We start from the raw sequence: 19,160 nt of genomic DNA on the forward strand, positions 1-19,160 counted from the left end.
ATGACAATGTCCCAAATTAACTAGATTGCACCAATTAATTCTCAGATTTCCCTAGATTCATTGAATTGAATGGAATACGTAGTACAACCAAATTATTCTTATCAAGGACCCTAACTATGGAATACGCATGATAAAGACACATATCAAAGATCATTAAGTTCAATGGAAATCATAAACATTGACGAGGCATTCATAACTATGGAATACGCATGTTACTCTTGCCAAGGATTTACTTAACACAATCGTGACTAGCGACTTTTACTACTTATGAATATAAGTTAATAACGATTAGTTGAAATTCCCTTATACTCTAGCGTCAAATTCATGCATGCGAACTAAGTATGCATCCTCAATTAACGTACATAAACATGTTATCAATCACATAGATAAGTAAACCACATTCACGATTCATGAAATCATAACTTGAGGTAATTGATGCGTAAATTACTTGACACACAAATTAAACCCTCTTTTTGACAATTGTAGTATAGATGTAAGTAGGGTATCGTTCTAGGCCGGGGATTAGGAGGCATTGCTAATCTATTCTAAATTAATTTAAAAATATTAAACAAGACTCAAAGACTCAAAACTAGGCTAAAAACTCTAATAACTCGAAACACACTTAAAATGACTCAAAATAATGAAAACAATCAAATTAGACACTAGGAATTGAAATGGACGGAAATTGAATTAAAAGACTAAAAACAAAGAAAACTAACTAAATAATATAATTTAATAATGGATGGGTGTTTGGTTTTGATGAAAAGTAAAATAAACTTAATTAAATTACAGAATTGATAAAAACATAAAATTAAGGTACAATGATAAATGACGGACTAGCTAGAGGGTTCTTCTCCACACATGACACATATGCAACCTAAATTGATTTTCAGTTGTTCTTTCAATAAATTGTGAATCTCAACACTTCAGATTAACCGTGAACAACACTTTTTTAATCTTCAAGTTTTCCTTAAGTTATTGAATTGGACGGGAAAACGCATACAACAATTCAAAACATTCTTCAAAAGTCCCCTACGTGAAAAGCACAATAGAGATACAATCAAAGATCATTAAACTTTGTGAAAACTATAAGCATTGACGAGGCATTCGTAACTATGAAAAGCATGATACTCTTGCCAAGAATTTACTTAACGTGATTGTGACTAGCAACCTTTACTAGTGAAAATAAGTTCATAACGATTAGGTGAAATTCACTTATATTCTAGCATCAAATTCATGCATGTAAATTAAGCGTGCACTCTCAACCAACATACACAAATCAGTTTTTATACGAACGGATAAGTAAATTGAAATCACAACTTATGAAATCACAACCGAAGGTAATCAATTCATATTACAGATATAATCATGGCTTTGAATTAACCTCTAGCCAAAATAAATTTAATTACACATTATTAAAAACAGAAATAAAATATAGATTTAGAAAGATTTAACCGAGAGAGAGAAGAGTGCATGCTGCTTCTGCCCACGCTGCCCTTGCTCAGTGCCAAAGGCAGCGCCTTCCTGCCTTCTGACCGTCCTCAATTCTGCTGCCAAGGCAGCCTTTCCTTTTCCGCGCCCAAGACCGCCCTCACCCCGTACTGACTCTCTTTTCCTACCCGTGCTCACTTGCCCCGTCAGCCTTCCACGCTGACTGCTCTCCCCCGCAGCTTCTTGCTGCTCTCTTTTCACGCTGCCCCAAAGGGCAGCTCTCCCCCCTCTCACGCCTCTGGTTCGGTCCGTCTCTCACGCTGCCCAAAGGCAGCTTCTTCCTTGCGTCTTTTCTCCCTCTCCATCCTTTATTCTATTATTCTTTTCGTTTCTGGTCCCTGCCTTTGCGTCTTGGATTCCTTCCTTTCCAGCTGCAAAGCAGCTTCCTGTTGTCTTCAGAAGTGAAGAATATGGGAGTCAACGAGGTAAAAAAAATATAAATCATGATGCTCTCTTGCTCCCTCTTTGACCGACTCTCCCCATTTCTTTTGTTTATGCCGTGACATAATTCTACCAATAATCCATGACAGAATGAGAACGACTAAAGCAATTTTCGACGAATTTATTATTTAAAACTCATTTGTGCTATTTTTATTTTCTTTGCATAACAAATCCTATAAACACAAAAATAACGTAAATAGCTCAAAAATGTAAGGAACTAACTAAGAAAAGACGAGTGAATTCGAAGTAAAAATATATATAAATATGATCCGATCAGTAATCAAGTCATATAAAACATATGATCATGACTTTGAATTCCCCTCTAACTATAAAGAAATTAGTTCCTCATGTTCGCAAATAAACAAAGATAAATAAATCTAAACATTGACATAAAGATAGAAAACACCTAGAAACGCTCCAACAATCCAAGCTCTTTGAATGACATGCATGGCTCCAAGAGTCTCCTTCCTTCTCCTTTGCAAAACTCACGGCACAAGAGGGATGTTTGGGTGAATGATGTAGTGAAAATCTGGTAGAGGGTGGTGTCTAAATGGTGCGGCAAAGGGTTGTATTTATAGGCTGAAAATCCAGCCCCTAGGTAGCAAAGGAAAAGGATTTAAAGGCCTAAGTTGCATAGGAAAATAAAACACAATCCTTGAAGGAGAACAAATCAGAAATCCAAAGGGAATGAGGGGATAAGGTGCGGCACCAAACCAGGAAGGGATAAGGGCTTCTAGAAACCAAAATCCCAAAGGATTTGGGTAAAAACTCACGGCACAAAAGTGGAGGGAAAGTGGCTGAATTGCAATGCAAGGCAAAGGTCTTCTAGAAAGGTTCTAGGCGCCATTTTTGTAGGAAGGATTAGGTTTTCTAGAAATCTGATTTTAAGCATCCTAATATAGCTAGGAATCCTCCCAAGTAGCTGAAATATAGATGGATTAGGATTAGGATAATATAGGATAGGATTGGATAGGGTTTGGATAATGTTTTGGATAAGGTTTCTTCACTTGAGCTGATTCTTTGGCTTTAACTTCCCTTCTTCAAGTAGGAAACCTTGTTTGAGTAGGAAACTTCAATCTTCTAGGAATCCAACTTCACTTAGGAAACTTTACATCTTCAAGTCTTCAACTTTGAAACACATTCCTAGCTCTTCAATCCTTCAAATTCGTCCATTCTTTGTGCTCCACATGCATGAACTCCATTCTAGCTCAATTTTGCTCCAAAATGCTCCAAATTGCATCCTTTTGCTTACTTTGTCCTTAAAACCTGAAAATACATGAAAATAGCTTAAAAGACTAACTTAACTAAGAAAACACAACATAAATGCATAAGAACTAGCTAACTAAGGCGCATAAATATGCTCCTATCAATCATTGCCTCTAAATCTTAATCTTTCTAGGAGATTAATATCCAAAATCTACACCCAACATTATCTCTGAAATACAATCACACATAATAATGAACCAACACATTCTCTTATGTTTTCACACCCGACCAACCGAAGTTGTCAATGGTGAATTTCGGTTCAGCCGACTGCATATAAAAGGTATACAAAAGTAAAAATATAATACCTGAAACGGGCGAGCCAAATCGAAGATCGCCACGCTCAAGTTTGGTTTATTTCATGTTTTTTTTTTTCAAGCCAGGCTAGGGCTTGCTTCTTGTACAAAGCGAGTTTGAGCCAGCTTAAAAAATTCAAGCTCTACAGAAAGCTGAGTTGTGAAGTAAAAATCCCTAAAATGTTTATGTAGTTGACAATCCTGAAAAAATAAAATTCTTGAACAAATGATATTATCTACATTAAAGGAAAAGAGGTAGGCTAAGCCTAGCGATAATGTGGTTCAAATTTGTTTTTTGACGAGAATCGAACTTAAGACCTTTCTTCTAAGTGAAGAAGATTATTACTATACCGTAATACTAAGTGACAACAGTACCAAATTTTAGTTCATTGAACAGAAGATTTTAAAGAGAGATAATCCTTGCGGTCATTTCCTTGGAAGTAGAAATATCGTGTGTTTACCAATCGGGATTGGAATCGAGAGAATGGAATTGCACATGTCCTAATCCACTCAGACATTTACTAGCAATTAGGGAATCAGAACTTCTGTGGGGACCACCCAATATCAGGAATTCAATTCCAGAATTGCCCGGAATTGGATTACCTCTATTTAAGTTCCGGGTAGAACACTCCATCATAAATCAAAATTTTGTACCTAAAATACCCATGTATACTCCTAAAACACCTCTACCTTCATAAAAACCAAAACTTTTCATTTGGGCAAAACCAAAACACCATATTTCTATCTTCCCCAAATAGCCAAACGATTAAAGTTTCGTGCTGTTTCCAGAAAACCAAGCCCCTCTGCGTTCACAGCACGTAACAATAACAAGAAGAAGAAGACGATGATGAAGAAGAAGAGAAAGCAGTGAACCTGAAGCAACTTACCGGAAGGGGAAAAAGCAAAATTTAAAAACACATGTTAAACTCCAATCGGCAGGAACATCACACGAACAATGCACAATTACAGGACAGATCAATGACTTGATTTTACAAACTAATGACTCATCCTACAAGCGTGAAGCTCTAGATTAGAATAGAAGAAACACGGCTTCTGAGCATGTATGATAACATACACATATTACCATATACATGGTGAAAAAGTGGACCAAAATGAATTCATAATATCAGAAGTATGCGTAGAAAAAGGCTTATCAACCAGGCCTAGATCATCAAACTAAAAACTTTTTGCACCCAAAATAGGCAAACCTAAGTAACCGTGCATTGCAGGGGTCCAACCAAACCATTCAATGGCAATGTAAAATCCTATCAACATCCATCGAAACAAACTGCTCCGCCTAGCACTGAGCTTAGACAGTTCATACACAACACAACTTATGGTGAGTCTAATCAATCACAGAAAACAGAGGGACTGCATTGCCTAGAATCAAAACATTGTATAATTGGTAAAGCATAGGAAACCGGGGATGACATTTTCCTTGAACAATAACATTATACAAATGCTGAAGCATAGAAAACAAGGGGACGGCATTCCATAGAACGAAAACATTATACAAACGCTAAAGCATACTAACCCTAAACCCTAAACATTGTATAATTGGTAAAGCATATAAAACCGGGACGACATTTTCCTAGAACAAAAACATTATACAAATGCTAAAGCATAGAAAACCAGGGGACGGCACTGCCTAGAACGAAAAGATTATACAAATGCTAAAGCATACTAGGCCACACAAATACGAATCCAAAAGATTTAGCCTTTTAAGCAGTCCAAATTCCAGACAACAGCAATCATAAAACTTACCGGTAATACAAAAAGCCTTGATATCTAATTTCTGGATCAACCAAAACACAGCAATTAATTGAAGCATGTCATATTTAATATCGTAACGATTCAACATCCAACATACTTAAAACAACAACAAAGTCTTCAGGATCAAAATTCTGATAAAATATAAAATACCCATCAACTTCCGACTCCTTGAAACAAAATCCATGACCTCGAAACCAGAAACTGAAACGAAGGAGCTAAATCTGTCCAACTTTCGCCTTCCTTTTGGCCCAAATCAACGGTAAGACTTCTGGAACCTAGCACGAGCACCGCGACCACCGAACTTCTTAGGCTCGCAGCGCCTCGGGTCGGCAACAAGGAGGGTTCTGTCATACCGGACCAGAATGTCCTTAATCTCCTTCTTGCTCTGCTCATCGACATACTTCTGGTAAAAAGCGACGAGAGCCTTGGCGATGCTCTGGCGGATGGCGTAGATCTGTGAGGTGTGACCGCCGCCCTTGACGCGGATGCGCATGTCGACTCCGGCGAAGCGCTGTCTGCCGAGGAGGAGGATGGGCTCGTAGGCCTTGAAGCGGAGGATCTCGGGCTCGACGAGCTCGATTGGGCAGCCGTTGATCTTGATGAGGCCGCGGCCGCGCTTGCAGTAGGTGACGGCGACAGCGGTCTTCTTACGACCGAAGCACTGCACTGACTCGATTGCGGGAGTCGCCATTGCTAGGATTTGGATTGTGCTCTCTGAATTAGCGAATGAAAAACCCTAAACCTAGAGGAAGTGGCGTGTGCGGGTAAGTGAGGGTATTTATCTGATGTTCTTAGGGTTTTCTGTGTGGACCGAATTACAAGCGGGCTGCTGTTTTGGGCTTAATAGGCCTAATGGGTTAAGTTCAAGCCTAAAACTCTTTTTGATAATTTGAAATTTGGTTCTCATACAAATCCACACCCAATAAAAAAAATTAGGAAAACTAACGAAAAGTCCAAAAAAGAACTTTAGTTTTAATGGAAAATAACAAATAAAGGTTTAGTATAGTACTAGGAAAAGTTAAAAATGTGGTTTTCCGTTAAAAGTGAACAGTAACGGGTGTGTTTCGTTAAAGCTTCCTAAAAAATTTGATTGAGTAACCAAATGTGAAATGGGTAGTGATTTCAGCACACTATTTTTTACCTCTTGGTAATTTAGACTGTCAATTTACTTTAATTGTTCAATTTAACAGCTAGGAAACTAAAGGGGTGTATATGAGGTGAGAAATGGTGTGCGAAAGGCATTACTTCATGTGAAATAACCATGCACCATATATAAGGGCATCTCCAATGCTTGTCCTTAATGTTGTTCTCACCACCGTATAGACACTAGAAATTGAGTTCTCAAGTACAGGGACTCACCGGATACATGAGGCAAATGCTCACATATTGGGACAGTGTAGGAACCAAAATGGTGGAGTCCTGTGGGGCATTTTGAGTGAAAAACTTGCCCACCCACGTGCAAATTCCTTGCTGTTGTCTAGCTGCATGCATGGTCTCCATGATTTTTTTTTCTTTTGTTTATTGAAAGGAAATCAACAGTCTTGATAGCTTTTGGTTTTTCTTTTTGTTTTTGTTGTTTAGACCAACAGTTGCCAAAGTAGTAATGATTTTTTAATCATTTAATTCCTAAATCAAGGGCTATACTATAAGGACACTTCCATTAGAATTACTCTTCATTTAAGGACAAGTATATTCCCTTTGGAGATGCGCTAAGTAAGGGGATGATTTAAAAGGAGAATATTGTATATGGAGATGCTCTAAGTAAAGGAATAATGATTTAAAGGACTATATTGTGCATGGAGTTTGATGGACTTTGCTTGACTCTGAAATTCAGGTGTATTCAATATAGAGTTCTATGGAGTACATAAAAGTCACCATGAATTCCATAATGTAACATCCCACATCGACCAACGGAGAGGGGGTGATGTGCCTCATATGTACATGCTCCCTTCCCTATAGCACGAGGCCTTTTGGGAACTCACTGGTTTCGGATTCCATTGGAACTCAGAAGTTAAGCGAGTTCGGGGCGAGAGCATTCCCAGGATGGATAACCCACTGGGAAGTTCTCGTGTGAGTTCTCAGAAACAAAACCGTTAGGGCATGACTGGGGCACAAAGAGGACAATATCATGTTACGGCGAAGTCGGGACTAGGATGTGACACATAAAAACTTTTTATGACTTATTAAAAAAGTCTAAAAATCTTATGGTATTCAGCTATGGATTTTTGCAAGAACGTCTCCTACTAAGTTTTTGATAGACTTTCATAAACTTTGATACTCCACCACCCACCATGATCTAATGAGGATCACTATTTTCACTTATAGCACACCATGTCGTCACCACCACCTAACTATGACCATCTCCACTACCTTATTGCCAACATCGCCACCATCATTGCTACCATCATTATTGCTGCCACCGCCACCATCATATCATTTCTTCTACTACCATCTTGTCATACTCATCACCACTATACCACAACCTCTTACAACCATCTTTCTGCCTATACCATCGACACGACCACTATGATCGCCACCTATAGCACCACCATGTTACTTTGGCAGCCACTATACTACCACCACTACCTCTACTACCACCACCTTTTCACAGTCATTATCACCATAACCTTTTACGGCCACCTTACTGCCGACACCCCTACCCATGACCACTATCACTACAAGATAATAGGTCTTTAGTGACCGACTGAGTATATCAATGAAGGTATGTAATTTGGTCACTAAACCTACTCAGCGAACAGAAAAGGTTGGACAGTGAGTGTCACTACATCCTCGTCACAAATTCTCTTTAGTTAGGTACTAAGGAATTAGGTCACTAATATGAAAATAATTAGTGACCTACCTAGTGAGGTCACTAAGTAGAGAACCTTTACTGACCACAATTTTTGTCACTATTTTGGCCCCAAAAATCCATAGTATGGGCACTAAACAAAAGTTACATGCACCACGTAATGACCTATCTTGCATGTGTTATTTCATTCTTCATCTATAAACCATATAGATGTAATGGTGACTCTAGATGATGAGTACAAGTATCGATTTATAGTTTATATGGAAATGATGAACACGCACATCAATATCAGTCTTGGGAATTATTATAGAATTTGAGCAGAGAGCGTAATAAACCTTGGTTGTGTTGTGGTGATTTCAACAAGGTACTGAACAATAATGAGATGCAGAGTGTTAAGTTGAGATCTTCTTTGCAAATCAAGGACTTTCATAGGGCCAATGTGTATTGCCATTTACACTGATTTGGTTATATTGGTAATGATTTTACGGATAATAAGAGGAAAGGGGCGGCGAATGTGAAAACTAGGCTTGATCGAGGCTTTGGGAACTTGGCTCTTATTCAGCATTGGGGAGGCTTTTCAGATAAAATTATAGTGTTTAGGGTTTAATTGTTGATCTTATTCTTCTCTGTTTTGGAGGCAGTATATATAAGAAACAACTTCAATCCTTGTACCACAAGGAATATTAAAGACACTAAACTAGGAAAGTACTAAACTAGGAGAGTTCTACCCAAACTAAGAAATACAATCACATTCCTATTTTATTTTTTACTTACACCAACACTCCCCTTCAAGTTGGTGCATATATATCTCCTAAGCACAACTTGTCGAGTGAGTAGTGAAATCTTTTAGCAGAAACTGCATAAGTTAAAATATCTACCAATTGATCTTCTGTCTTTAAGAATGGAATATCAACCAAGACAGAAGATCAACCAACTTAACATCTAACTTTTCTTTTATGAAATGTCTATCTACCTCAACATGCTTGGTTCTATCATGCTACACCAGATTGTTAGCTATCTTCCGTGCTGCTTAATTATCACAATATAACAACATAGACCCTTTTGGTTTAAACCCTATCTCAGTGAGTAGAATTTAAAGCCATAAAAGCTCACAAATACCATGCGCAATTCCTCTGTACTCAGCCTCAATAGAAGACCTTGCCACCACATTTTGCTTTTTACTTCTCCAAGTCACAAGATTACCAGCTACAAACATAAAGTATCCTGATGTAGACCACTGATCAGTAATATTTCCAGCCCAATTTGCATTGGTATACCCTTTCACCTCCATATGTCCATGATTTCTATACATTAACCTTTTTCCTGGAACTCATTTTAAGTAACTCAGAATCCGCATTACTGCTGCCATATGATCTTCATTAAGAGCATACATAAACTGTTTCACCACATTTACTGCATAAGCAATATATGGCCTTGTAAGTGATAAATAAATCAACCGCTCTACCAACCTTTGATACCTTTCCCTATTCGCAGGGACTTGATCCTGATAGATCGGCAGTTGATGGTTTTGCACAATAGGTGTATCTACTGGTTTACGCCCTAGCATACCAATTTCAGACAAAAGGTCCCCAGATCTAGCCACTTCAATCCCAAGATCTAATGCATAATAGATTGTTGAGATAAGTATATTCTTTCCCAAGATCTAGCCACTTCAATCCCCAGGAAGTATTTAAGTCCCCCAAGATTTTTCATCTCAAACTTAGAAGACAAATGCCTCTGCAATCATTCAATTTCTATTGTATCATCACCTATGACAATCATATCATCTACATATATGATAAGCAAAGTTACCTTGTCATCCTTGCATTTGATGAACAAAGTATGGTCTAAGTTACCCTGTCGATTCCTATACATTTTCATTGCTTGGGTGAATTGCCCAAACCACATTTTGGGTGACTGTTTAAGACCATATAGTGCCTTCCGAAGTCTACATATTTTCCCACTAGAGTTTTCAGCGCTAATACCTTGGTGGAATATACATGTATACCTCTTCCTGTAAATCTCTATGCATAAAAGCATTTTTTACGTCAAACCGTCTTAGAGGCCAGTCAAGGTCAACAACAAAAGACAATAAAACTCTAATGGTATTCATTTTTGCAACTGAAGCAAATGTCTCCTGATAATCGACTCCAAAGGTCTGGGTATACCCTTTCACCACTAGCCTTGCCTTGTACCTATCAATTATTCCATCCGCCTTATGTTTGATGGTGAACACCCACTTGCATCCCACTGATTTCTTTCCTTTAGGAAATGCAACCACACTCCAAGTATTATTCTTTTGTAATGCTTCCATTTAAACTTGCTATGCCTCTATACATTTCTGATCTTCTAAAGCTTCTTCCATTCCCGTGGGTATTTTGATAGTTTCCATCTGCTGAACAAGTGCATAGTATTTTGGTGAGAGTCACTGAGTAAAGACGTAGTTTACAATGGGGTACTGTACCTGTCCTTTTGGAGAGTATTTGTCTGGTGGTTTTCCTCGATTTTGTCGATGAGGTAACACATAAGATGGTTTATTAATATCTGAGTGAACACTTACCTTAGAGATATTTGTTGGATCATAGACGTGTACTTGAGGAGAATGGGGAGAGTTGTCATGTTCTGCTTTTCTGGAGCTATTACATTTTTCAAACAATTTTGTAAGCCCACTTGGGCCTTCATAAAAAACACTGAATTAGGCCCACTTAGGCCAGCATTAATGACAGCTGAATTCAACCCACTTGGGCTAGTACCATATTCCTAATTATTATGCCATCTTGGGCTGGCTACAATGGAATGATTAAGTGGGATGTTGACACATGCAAGTTCTGAAGCAGCATACGACTCAATTGCAAGTTCTGGCACACACGGCCCAATTGCAGTTGCAAGTTTTGGTTCGATTTCTGTGTGCCCAATTGCAGGTTAGGTTATTGTCCTAAAAGAGAGGACCCGCAATGGCATTTGGTTCACGAGATAAATAGCATAAGTGACTGCATCAACCCAATATGTCTTGGGTGCATAACTACTAATAAGAAGAGCACGGGTAATCTCAAGTATGTGTCGATTTTTTTGTTCAACTACTCCATTTTGCTGTGGGGTTTGAGGGAACGTAGTCTCATGAAGAATGCCATTTTTCCGTACAAAACTAAGAAAGATCCTGATTAAGATACTCACCACCGTTGTCTGATCCAAGCACTTTAATAGGGAGTGAATATTGAGTATAGACCATGTGATAGAAATTTTTGAAGATGCTACCCATCATGAGGTTCAACCAAGTCATTCTAGTGTAGTCATCAACAAATGTTACAAACCAATCTACACCATGCTGAGTAGTAACCAGAGATGGCCCCCACACATCATAATGAATTAACTCAAAAGGAACTGTTCGTTTGTTAAGACTTGGATAATACGAAGCTCGATGGCTTTTCACTAATGTGCAAACATTGAACTATAGAGAAGAATCTGAAATATTACTAAACAATGATAGAAGTAATTTTTGTAAGTAACCAAAGGAGATGACCAAGACGATAATGCCACAACAGAACAATCTTCAACTTTCCACTGTGTCGACCTTGAACTTAATGAACACGGCCTTGTGCAACATCATCAACATAGTACAACCCCTTCCTCTTAGTACCACACCCAATGATTGCCCGAGTCCAGATATCTCAAAGTAAACAAAAAGACGAAAACATTTGCACAACACAATCTAATTACTCGGTTACTTGTCCCACCAATAACAAATGGCTAAAGAATGTGGGAACAAGTAAACAGTTATGTAATGAGAGAGTAGGAGTGAGTGTTATCGAACTTGCCTCTATAACCGGGGCAACACCTCAATTAGCAGTGATAATGTTATCCAGTGGTGGTAATGTTGTAAAGTTAAATAAAGTAGGATCATAAGTCATATGATCAGTGGCTCCAGAATCAATCCAACATGTATCAAGATCAAAAGATGCAATTAAAGATGTGCATGTGTTACTTGGATCATCTAATTGCTCTTGAGAAGCAATCAAATTTAATAGTGACAATTGTGGGCCTAAATTTCTTGGGTCCGGATTCCAATCTTCTTGAATGTTTGCTAGTGGAGTAAGCAGGACCATGCCCAATTTGCCATTGTCCACAGCGGCTGCACCTGCCCTCTGTCTCCTTGGAGTTTGGGCTCTAAACTCGGCAAGCCCACGGTTTAGCATACATGAAGTTGGTGCCGTAAGCCCATGGCCTATGTTAGAATTTTTTGCATGCGCAGTGTCTCGAATTCTCCCTTGGTTTCAATGTTCATCCATTTGAAAACAACGGCTTGGTGGTTCTATTGTTTAGGTTTTGTAGGATTTAGGTCTTATTTGAATCTCTTGTCTCGAGATCACTTATTGATTTTTCCTGCAAATTGGTTTTGAAGCCAACAAGAATCTCTAATGTCAGCACCAAGATAAAATTATGATTCTGAGTTAAATCTTTTTCTTCTTTTATTCATGGGGTGAGCAATGTAGGGTTAACAATGTCTCTTGCTTCGAGACGCTGAGGTTTAGACTATAGGTTTTTTTTTTCTTTCTTTCTTTGGGGTGAGGGTGCTTTTGAGCTTTTGGTGTTTTTGGTTTACAGGTTTTTTGTCAATGGGTGGTTCTCGGGCTTCGAGACCAAGGTGGAATTTTTTCTGTTCATAGATCGACATCAAGGGTAAAGGAGAAAGAGAAACCTGCTCTGATACCAAGATAAAATTATAGTGTTTAGGGTTTTAATTGTTGATCTTATTATTCTCCCTTTTGGGGGCAATATATATAAGATACAACTTCAGTCCTTGTACCACAAGGAATATTAAAGACACTAAACTAGGAGACTTTTACCCAAACTAGGAAATACAATCACAATCCTATTTTATTGTTGACTCACGCCAACATTTTGCTACCTACATCTTGCGTGTGAGGTTTAGAACCATCTTCCCATCTACATCACTGTTGACTCTCAGGAAACATGTTAGAGTGAAAGGCCAAGGGGACCCCGGATATTTCTTTTTAAAGAGTTATGGTCTACGAAGGATAAGTATCCTCAGATCATACAAAGGGCTTGGAATACAGGACATCAGCCTATGGTTTAATTTAAGGAAGTGTGCTGATGCATTACGGGGGTGGTGAAAAGTTAATTTTGTGAATACGAGATTAAAAGTCTAGGCAACCAGAACTCGATTGGAGGAGCTGCAGCAGGTATCTCCTTCTGATGGGAGTTATCTTGTTTATCAGGAATGTGCCGAGTTCGAACTTTACTAAAAAATCTGTAGAGGTCTATCATTAAAAAGTCTGTGATTTCATGTTTTAATACTCAAGAAAGTCTTTTATAAAAATCTATGAAATCTACAAAAGTCTATCGCATAAAAAAGAAAACTTTGCAAAAGTCTATAAATCTGAACACTACATAATACCCTTTAAGTTAGGGGTGGGCACGGGCCAAGCAGGGCCCAAATTTGGAAGGACTAGACCGGACCTGCTTAGAAAGAAAACGGGGTGGGCTGGATCGGGTATTACAAATCTGATCATTGGAACCGGATCTAACCCGGCCTGTTTCAAACGGGTTGGTTTGGGACGGGTCCATGGATCCTCTTACTTTTTTTTTCTTTTTCTTTTCGGTATTGATCGCCTTCCCTCTCGGACTAGCTCATCCTCTTGATCGAGCTCCGATCTGTGCACGCCTAAATTAACCGATTGCTGCATTCGAGTCCATCCGCCGTATGGGTGGTTATGGAGTACCGGTCCCTTGTCCTTGGATCATACAAATCAAGACATCGTGGAAATCGTTAACAATTTGGCACTGTTTCCCACCTGACTCGTCTTCCTGCCTTGGATGCACACATCTCAGCTGCAATCGTCTCCCTTGAAGCTTCAATGCATGCTAATCTTCTTTGAAGCTTCAATGCAATCCACAATGAGATTCGCCCATGCCCACCCAGAGTACAAAATTATTGGTTGATTTGGAACTCAGAAAAGTGAGATCGAGAATTGAGAGGGAGAAGATCGAGAATCGACAGATTCGAAATGGGGGACTAAGGAGAGGAGAGTCTTTGTGGCGATGAGATTGTCTTCGTGTCGTCATTGTCGAGGGGGAGAATAGTGTGGGTGGGAGGAAGGAAGTCTCAAGTCGAGGACTCGAGTAGGAATCGGTGGACTTGAAGATGGTGGATGGACGAAGAAGAAAGGGGACGAAGGAGGACGAGGAAGAAAGGGGACGGATAAGGGAGTGAAGGGGACGAATCACGAATGAGGAAGATGTGGGACGGATGAGGGATAATCGAATCATGGATAATGGATTAGGGTTAGAGACCATAGTTAGAAACGGGCCATTCGGGGCCCTGTTTTTCTATACCCCTAAACCTGGCCCGCCCCTAAAATTTCAAAACCCCGCCCTGCCCCGCCCCGTTTCACTTATGAAAAAATTGGAACTGGCCCATACCCACCCCGAACCTTGATTACCCGCCCCTACCCGCGGTTCCTGTACCCGTTTGCCCACCCCTACTCTAAGTATGTAGGAAATTATTAAAAATCTCATGTATGAACATTTTTTCTACATTCAACTTCTATAACTTTTTCATTTGTCTTCCAGTTTTCAATTTGCAATTTTGGCACTTAATTATTGATGAAAGCTCAAATAAAATACTTAGGTACCGAGAAAAGGTTGTTGGAAGTAAGTTTTGTATCTGGATCGGCCCAAAAATTTAGGCAAAAACTCTGAAAAAGTAATGGTCATAAGGACTTTTAGGGTATAAACAGAATAAAAAGTATGATAATGTGGGTAAATTATAAATAAAGACTTATTTTCTAGAGGGGAAACAGGAAAAAAAATTTCAAATACACATACACACACACACATATAAAATATGAAAATGCATCTAAATTATAACTACGCCTGTCATATTCCGCCCCGGGCTCGACTCCGCCGTAGCACGATATTGTCCGTTTTAGGCCCCAACCACGCCCTCACGATTTTGTTCCTAGTAACTCACATGAGAACTTCCCAGTGGCTTACCCATCATGGGATTACTCTCGCGCAAACTCACTTAACTTTGGAGTTCCTACGAAATCCAAACCCAATGAGCTCACAAAAAGCCTCGTGCTAGGTAGAAATGGGAATATATATATAAGGCTTACAGGATCCACTCCCATGAGCGATGTAAGATGTAACAATCCACCCCCTTAGGGGCCCGATGTCCTCGTCGGCACACTTCCGGCCAGGGATTGGCTATGATACCAAATTGTCACATCCTGGTCCAGGCCCCCACCACATCCTGGGCTTGACTCCGTTGTAGCACGATATTGTCCGCTTTGGATCCCGACCATGCCTTCACGGTTTTGTTTCTGGAAACTCACACAAGAACTTCCCAATGGGTCACCTATCATGGGATTGCTCTCGCGCGAACTCGCTTAACTTTGGAGTTCCTATGGAATCCGAAGCCAGTGAGCTCCCAAAAGGCCTTGTGCTAGGTAGAGATGGGAATATACATATAAGGCGTACATGATCCACTCCCCTAGGCTATGTGAGGTGTAACAATGCCTATTTTTATGACCCAACAAAAAAAAAAAAAAAAAAAAACACACACACAATATATGCCCCTTTCTATTTCTAATTGCTTCGAGGTCAAGAACCATGCCTTTTATTGTTTCAGTTTTGTACCAATTTCAAGAACCGATTTTCCATGCCACCTATCTTGCTGAGAACCACAACCCACTATTTCAATTATTTAAAAACTAATTGGTGCAAGAAATCTTGATCCAGCCACAACCCACAATTCCAATTATTAAAGCTATGGAACTGATGGATGCTTTGGAACTTCCTTATCTGCATGAAAGGGGACTCACCGTTTGGTATTCTAACTCAAAAAGTTTGATTGTTCCTAAAATCATTTTTCAAAGAACATCTCTTAAAACTAGTTTTTTTTTTTAAAAATAATTGGTTAAAGAACATCTCTGTAAACATGGGAATTCTTGCGATGAATGAGACAAGAACACATGTACAAAATAATATTTGTATTAATGATTTAAGGGTTACAATCTTTTTATAACTTGATCCTCTGATTCGATCTTCGTAAGGTGTTGATTTATGGATTGTGTTGTTGATCCAAGGGCCGTCAGGGCTTGATCCTGGATGAATGATTGATGAATGATGAACACTTTCTTCAAGGGCCGTCGGGGCTTGATCTTAAATTGGTGGGAGTTCTTCAAGGGCCGTTGGGGCTTGATCTTGAAGTAGGATTTCAACGAATAACGAAAAGGACTTTCTTGATCCTTCGGGATTTGCTTGAGAGTAGAGAAAATGTATGTAAATTTTCTCCCCTGATTGCTTGATGGAAAAGCCTATTTATAGGCTTTGAGAATGAGTCACCACCATCCATTTGTTTTGGTGGATGTTGTAGGTGAGGTGAGTGTATGTTGTAGGTGGATTGGGTGGAGTTTGTTAGGTGAAATGAGTGTGTGTTGTAGGTGAGATGAATGGGGGTTGTAATTTTAATACAATTGTCAATATTTATTTCACCGAAATTTCAATGTCTACAAATGCCCCCACTTCAAGGCACGTTGTATACATGTGCTTATCACACGTAGAATATGCGTTTTGAAGTCCCTTAATGTAGATGTCGATCCAAGGGTCGTTGAGGCTTAATCTTGAATTGGGCTGGGAGTTTCTTCAAGTGCCGTTGAGGCTTGTTCTTGAATTTTGTTTGAAATTTCTTCAAGGGCCGTTGAGGCTTGATCTTGGATGAAATTTGAACCACAAGGAGCTTCATGTGGTAGATGATCTTTGGCTTTGGTAATGAATGAATCAGCATGTATTTTGTTGCGCTTGTTGACGTTCCACAACTTTGATCTTGAACTAGGTTGGAGGGTTTTTCTGGTTTCCTCCAAAGGACTTTCCACAGACTTAATCTTTAATTGGATTTGATTCAAGGGTGGTGGACATTTGATCTTGAATCGGACTTGTGATTTCTTCAAGGGCCGTTGGGGCTTGATCTTGAGTAGTTTTCAAGGTTTGAACACCTAGCAGGCAGGCACGAGGTGGAGGTGATGACCTGTTTCTTTGTTCAATCTTTCCCATTCATATTGAAGAAGGTCAAGGTATAAGGTCAGATGTTGCAAAGAATTTGCTTTGAAGGATCAAGGATGTTCACAACATTTTCATATGAACCCTGAGTAGTTTGGTAAACGGTATGATCTTCAAAGGTTGTCGAGACTTTGCTCTTCGGTGACGGTACCAGCGAAAGGCTGCTGAAGCTTCTCAAGCTCTTTGATTAGAGCAATGACGGCGGGCTTGGATTTGACTTAGACCCCTCCATCTAGATTATGCAATTTTGCCGAAAAGGGTGTCCTGCTATAATGATTTGTTCCAGCTCATCGTGATGCATTTTTCTCTGCTTATTTCTTTCGCCTAACAGAAGTGGTGTGCAACCCTTTGCCTTTAAATGGTCTTTTAGAGCATCACTTTTCGGCCGCTCATCCATGCTTGGCAGCTTCAATGTAAAGAGCCAACATCATATCAACTGTCCTGAAGTATTCGTTGAGGAAATTCGAGACCCGTCGACAATTGAAGATGAGCACTCGAGTGTAATGCTAGGTAAGTAACCAGGCAAAGGTTCCGGACAATCAGTTCTTGATCGGACGTTTAATTTCAGGTTCCGACTGATTGCTTCATTTCTCCTTATTCTGCAGGCAAGAGCAAGGGCAAAGGAAAAGATAAGGGAAAAACATGATATGAGATACCTTTGCTTTCGACCCTGATGATATGAAATACTTTTGCTTTTGAAGAAGTAGCGGATGATCAGCACATGTATTTGTTGCACTTGTCTCTACATGCTTCGATGCATAATTTTCACTTGCCTCTTCTATTCTCTAAGCATCTGGTATCTTCTCTGGAAGCATAAGATATTGAAACAATGGGTACTTCAAGAGCAGTGCTAGGTAAGGAACTCGGGAAAAGGTTCCAGGCAGTCGGTTCCAAATTGGAAGGTTGATTCCAAGTGCCGGCTGATTGCTCTCTTTCTCCTTGCCCTACAGAGAAGAACGAGGACAAAGAAAAGGATAGAGAGAAAGCATGCTATGAGATACTCTTGCTTTCAACCCTAGTGATATGAGATACCTTTGCTCTTGTGTGACTTGGTTGAAAAGGTGTTTCCAGGGAGGAAGAAAACTGAGTATGTTAAGAGGTTTAGTTGCAGATGTATTCTTGGCAAGGAAGAAGGGTCAAGCGTTTGTATTTTCAGGGAGGAAGAAAGCTGAGTATGTTGAGAGGTTTAGTTGCATATGTATTCTTGGCAAGGAAAAAGGGTCAGGCGTTTGTATTTTCAGGGAGGAAGAAAACTGAGTATGTTGAAGGGTTTGGTTGCAAATGCATTAAGCAAGGAAGAAGAGTCAGGCATTTTGGATGTGTGCCTTACTATAGAGGATGGAGGTCAAATTATATAATGATTTCCCAATAGCAAGTGGCAGTGCGGATACGGCCTTGTCACCCACGCTTGTCGGCCAAAAGTGTGGTAGTTAGAATAATGGACTTCGCACGTTTTCAACTTTGTCAGTGATCTTTGACAAAGTTGCTCGTGATAGCCGGAAGCTGAGATTGCGTCTAAAAAGTGTTGACGAACTTTACGCAAGAAAATCCAGGTTTTGAAATTTGAAGAGTGGTGTCTCTTCGATTTTTTGCACAAGTGGTTGTGTTGCCCTTCTTTTTAAAGCGGTGTCAATTGTATTCAACATGCACACTTTGAAGATTGCCCGCCCTTGAAAATTGTCTTTGTTGTATTTCTAAGATTTTACTCCCTCCAACCCTTTCTTTTACCATTTTTGAAAATGGCATACCCGTCTAACATTTGATTAGGTTTGAGTCTCGGGAGTGATACAAGTAAGCAGCGTCAAGGTAATATATGGTGCCCGTCATTCTTCTCTTCTAATGGCCCTCTTACAGTTGAAGACTCTGTGATGAGGGATGCAACAACGGTTACGGTTGTAGCTAGGAACCTTCTCACCCCTAGAGATAATAAGCTACTTTCAAGGCGGTCCGATGAGTTGGTTGTTCAAGACTCCTGGGCTTTCAGTGTTCAGTGTGTGGGCTCTGTG

The 19,160-nt window shown here is 39.6% G+C and overlaps 1 protein-coding gene across 1 annotated transcript; it reads right to left on the minus strand.

Moving 5' to 3' along the window:
- Positions 1-5,309: 5,309 nt before the first annotated feature.
- LOC103437161 (small ribosomal subunit protein uS9-like) lies at positions 5,310-6,071 on the minus strand. The gene has a single exon (XM_008375617.4). It carries the CDS (start codon positions 5,953-5,955, stop codon positions 5,518-5,520), a length of 438 nt encoding a protein of 145 aa, XP_008373839.1. The 5' UTR covers positions 5,956-6,071; the 3' UTR covers positions 5,310-5,517.
- Positions 6,072-19,160: the final 13,089 nt, after the last annotated feature.

Source organism: Malus domestica, chromosome 05 (assembly GCF_042453785.1).
Source record: "Malus domestica chromosome 05, GDT2T_hap1".
Classification (NCBI taxonomy): Eukaryota; Viridiplantae; Streptophyta; class Magnoliopsida; order Rosales; family Rosaceae; genus Malus; species Malus domestica.

Excerpts from the sequence above, each read along its gene's own strand:
- LOC103437161 (XM_008375617.4), bottom strand. The coding sequence starts at position 5,955 with ATGGCGACTCCCGCAATCGAGTCAGTGCAGTGCTTCGGTCGTAAGAAG.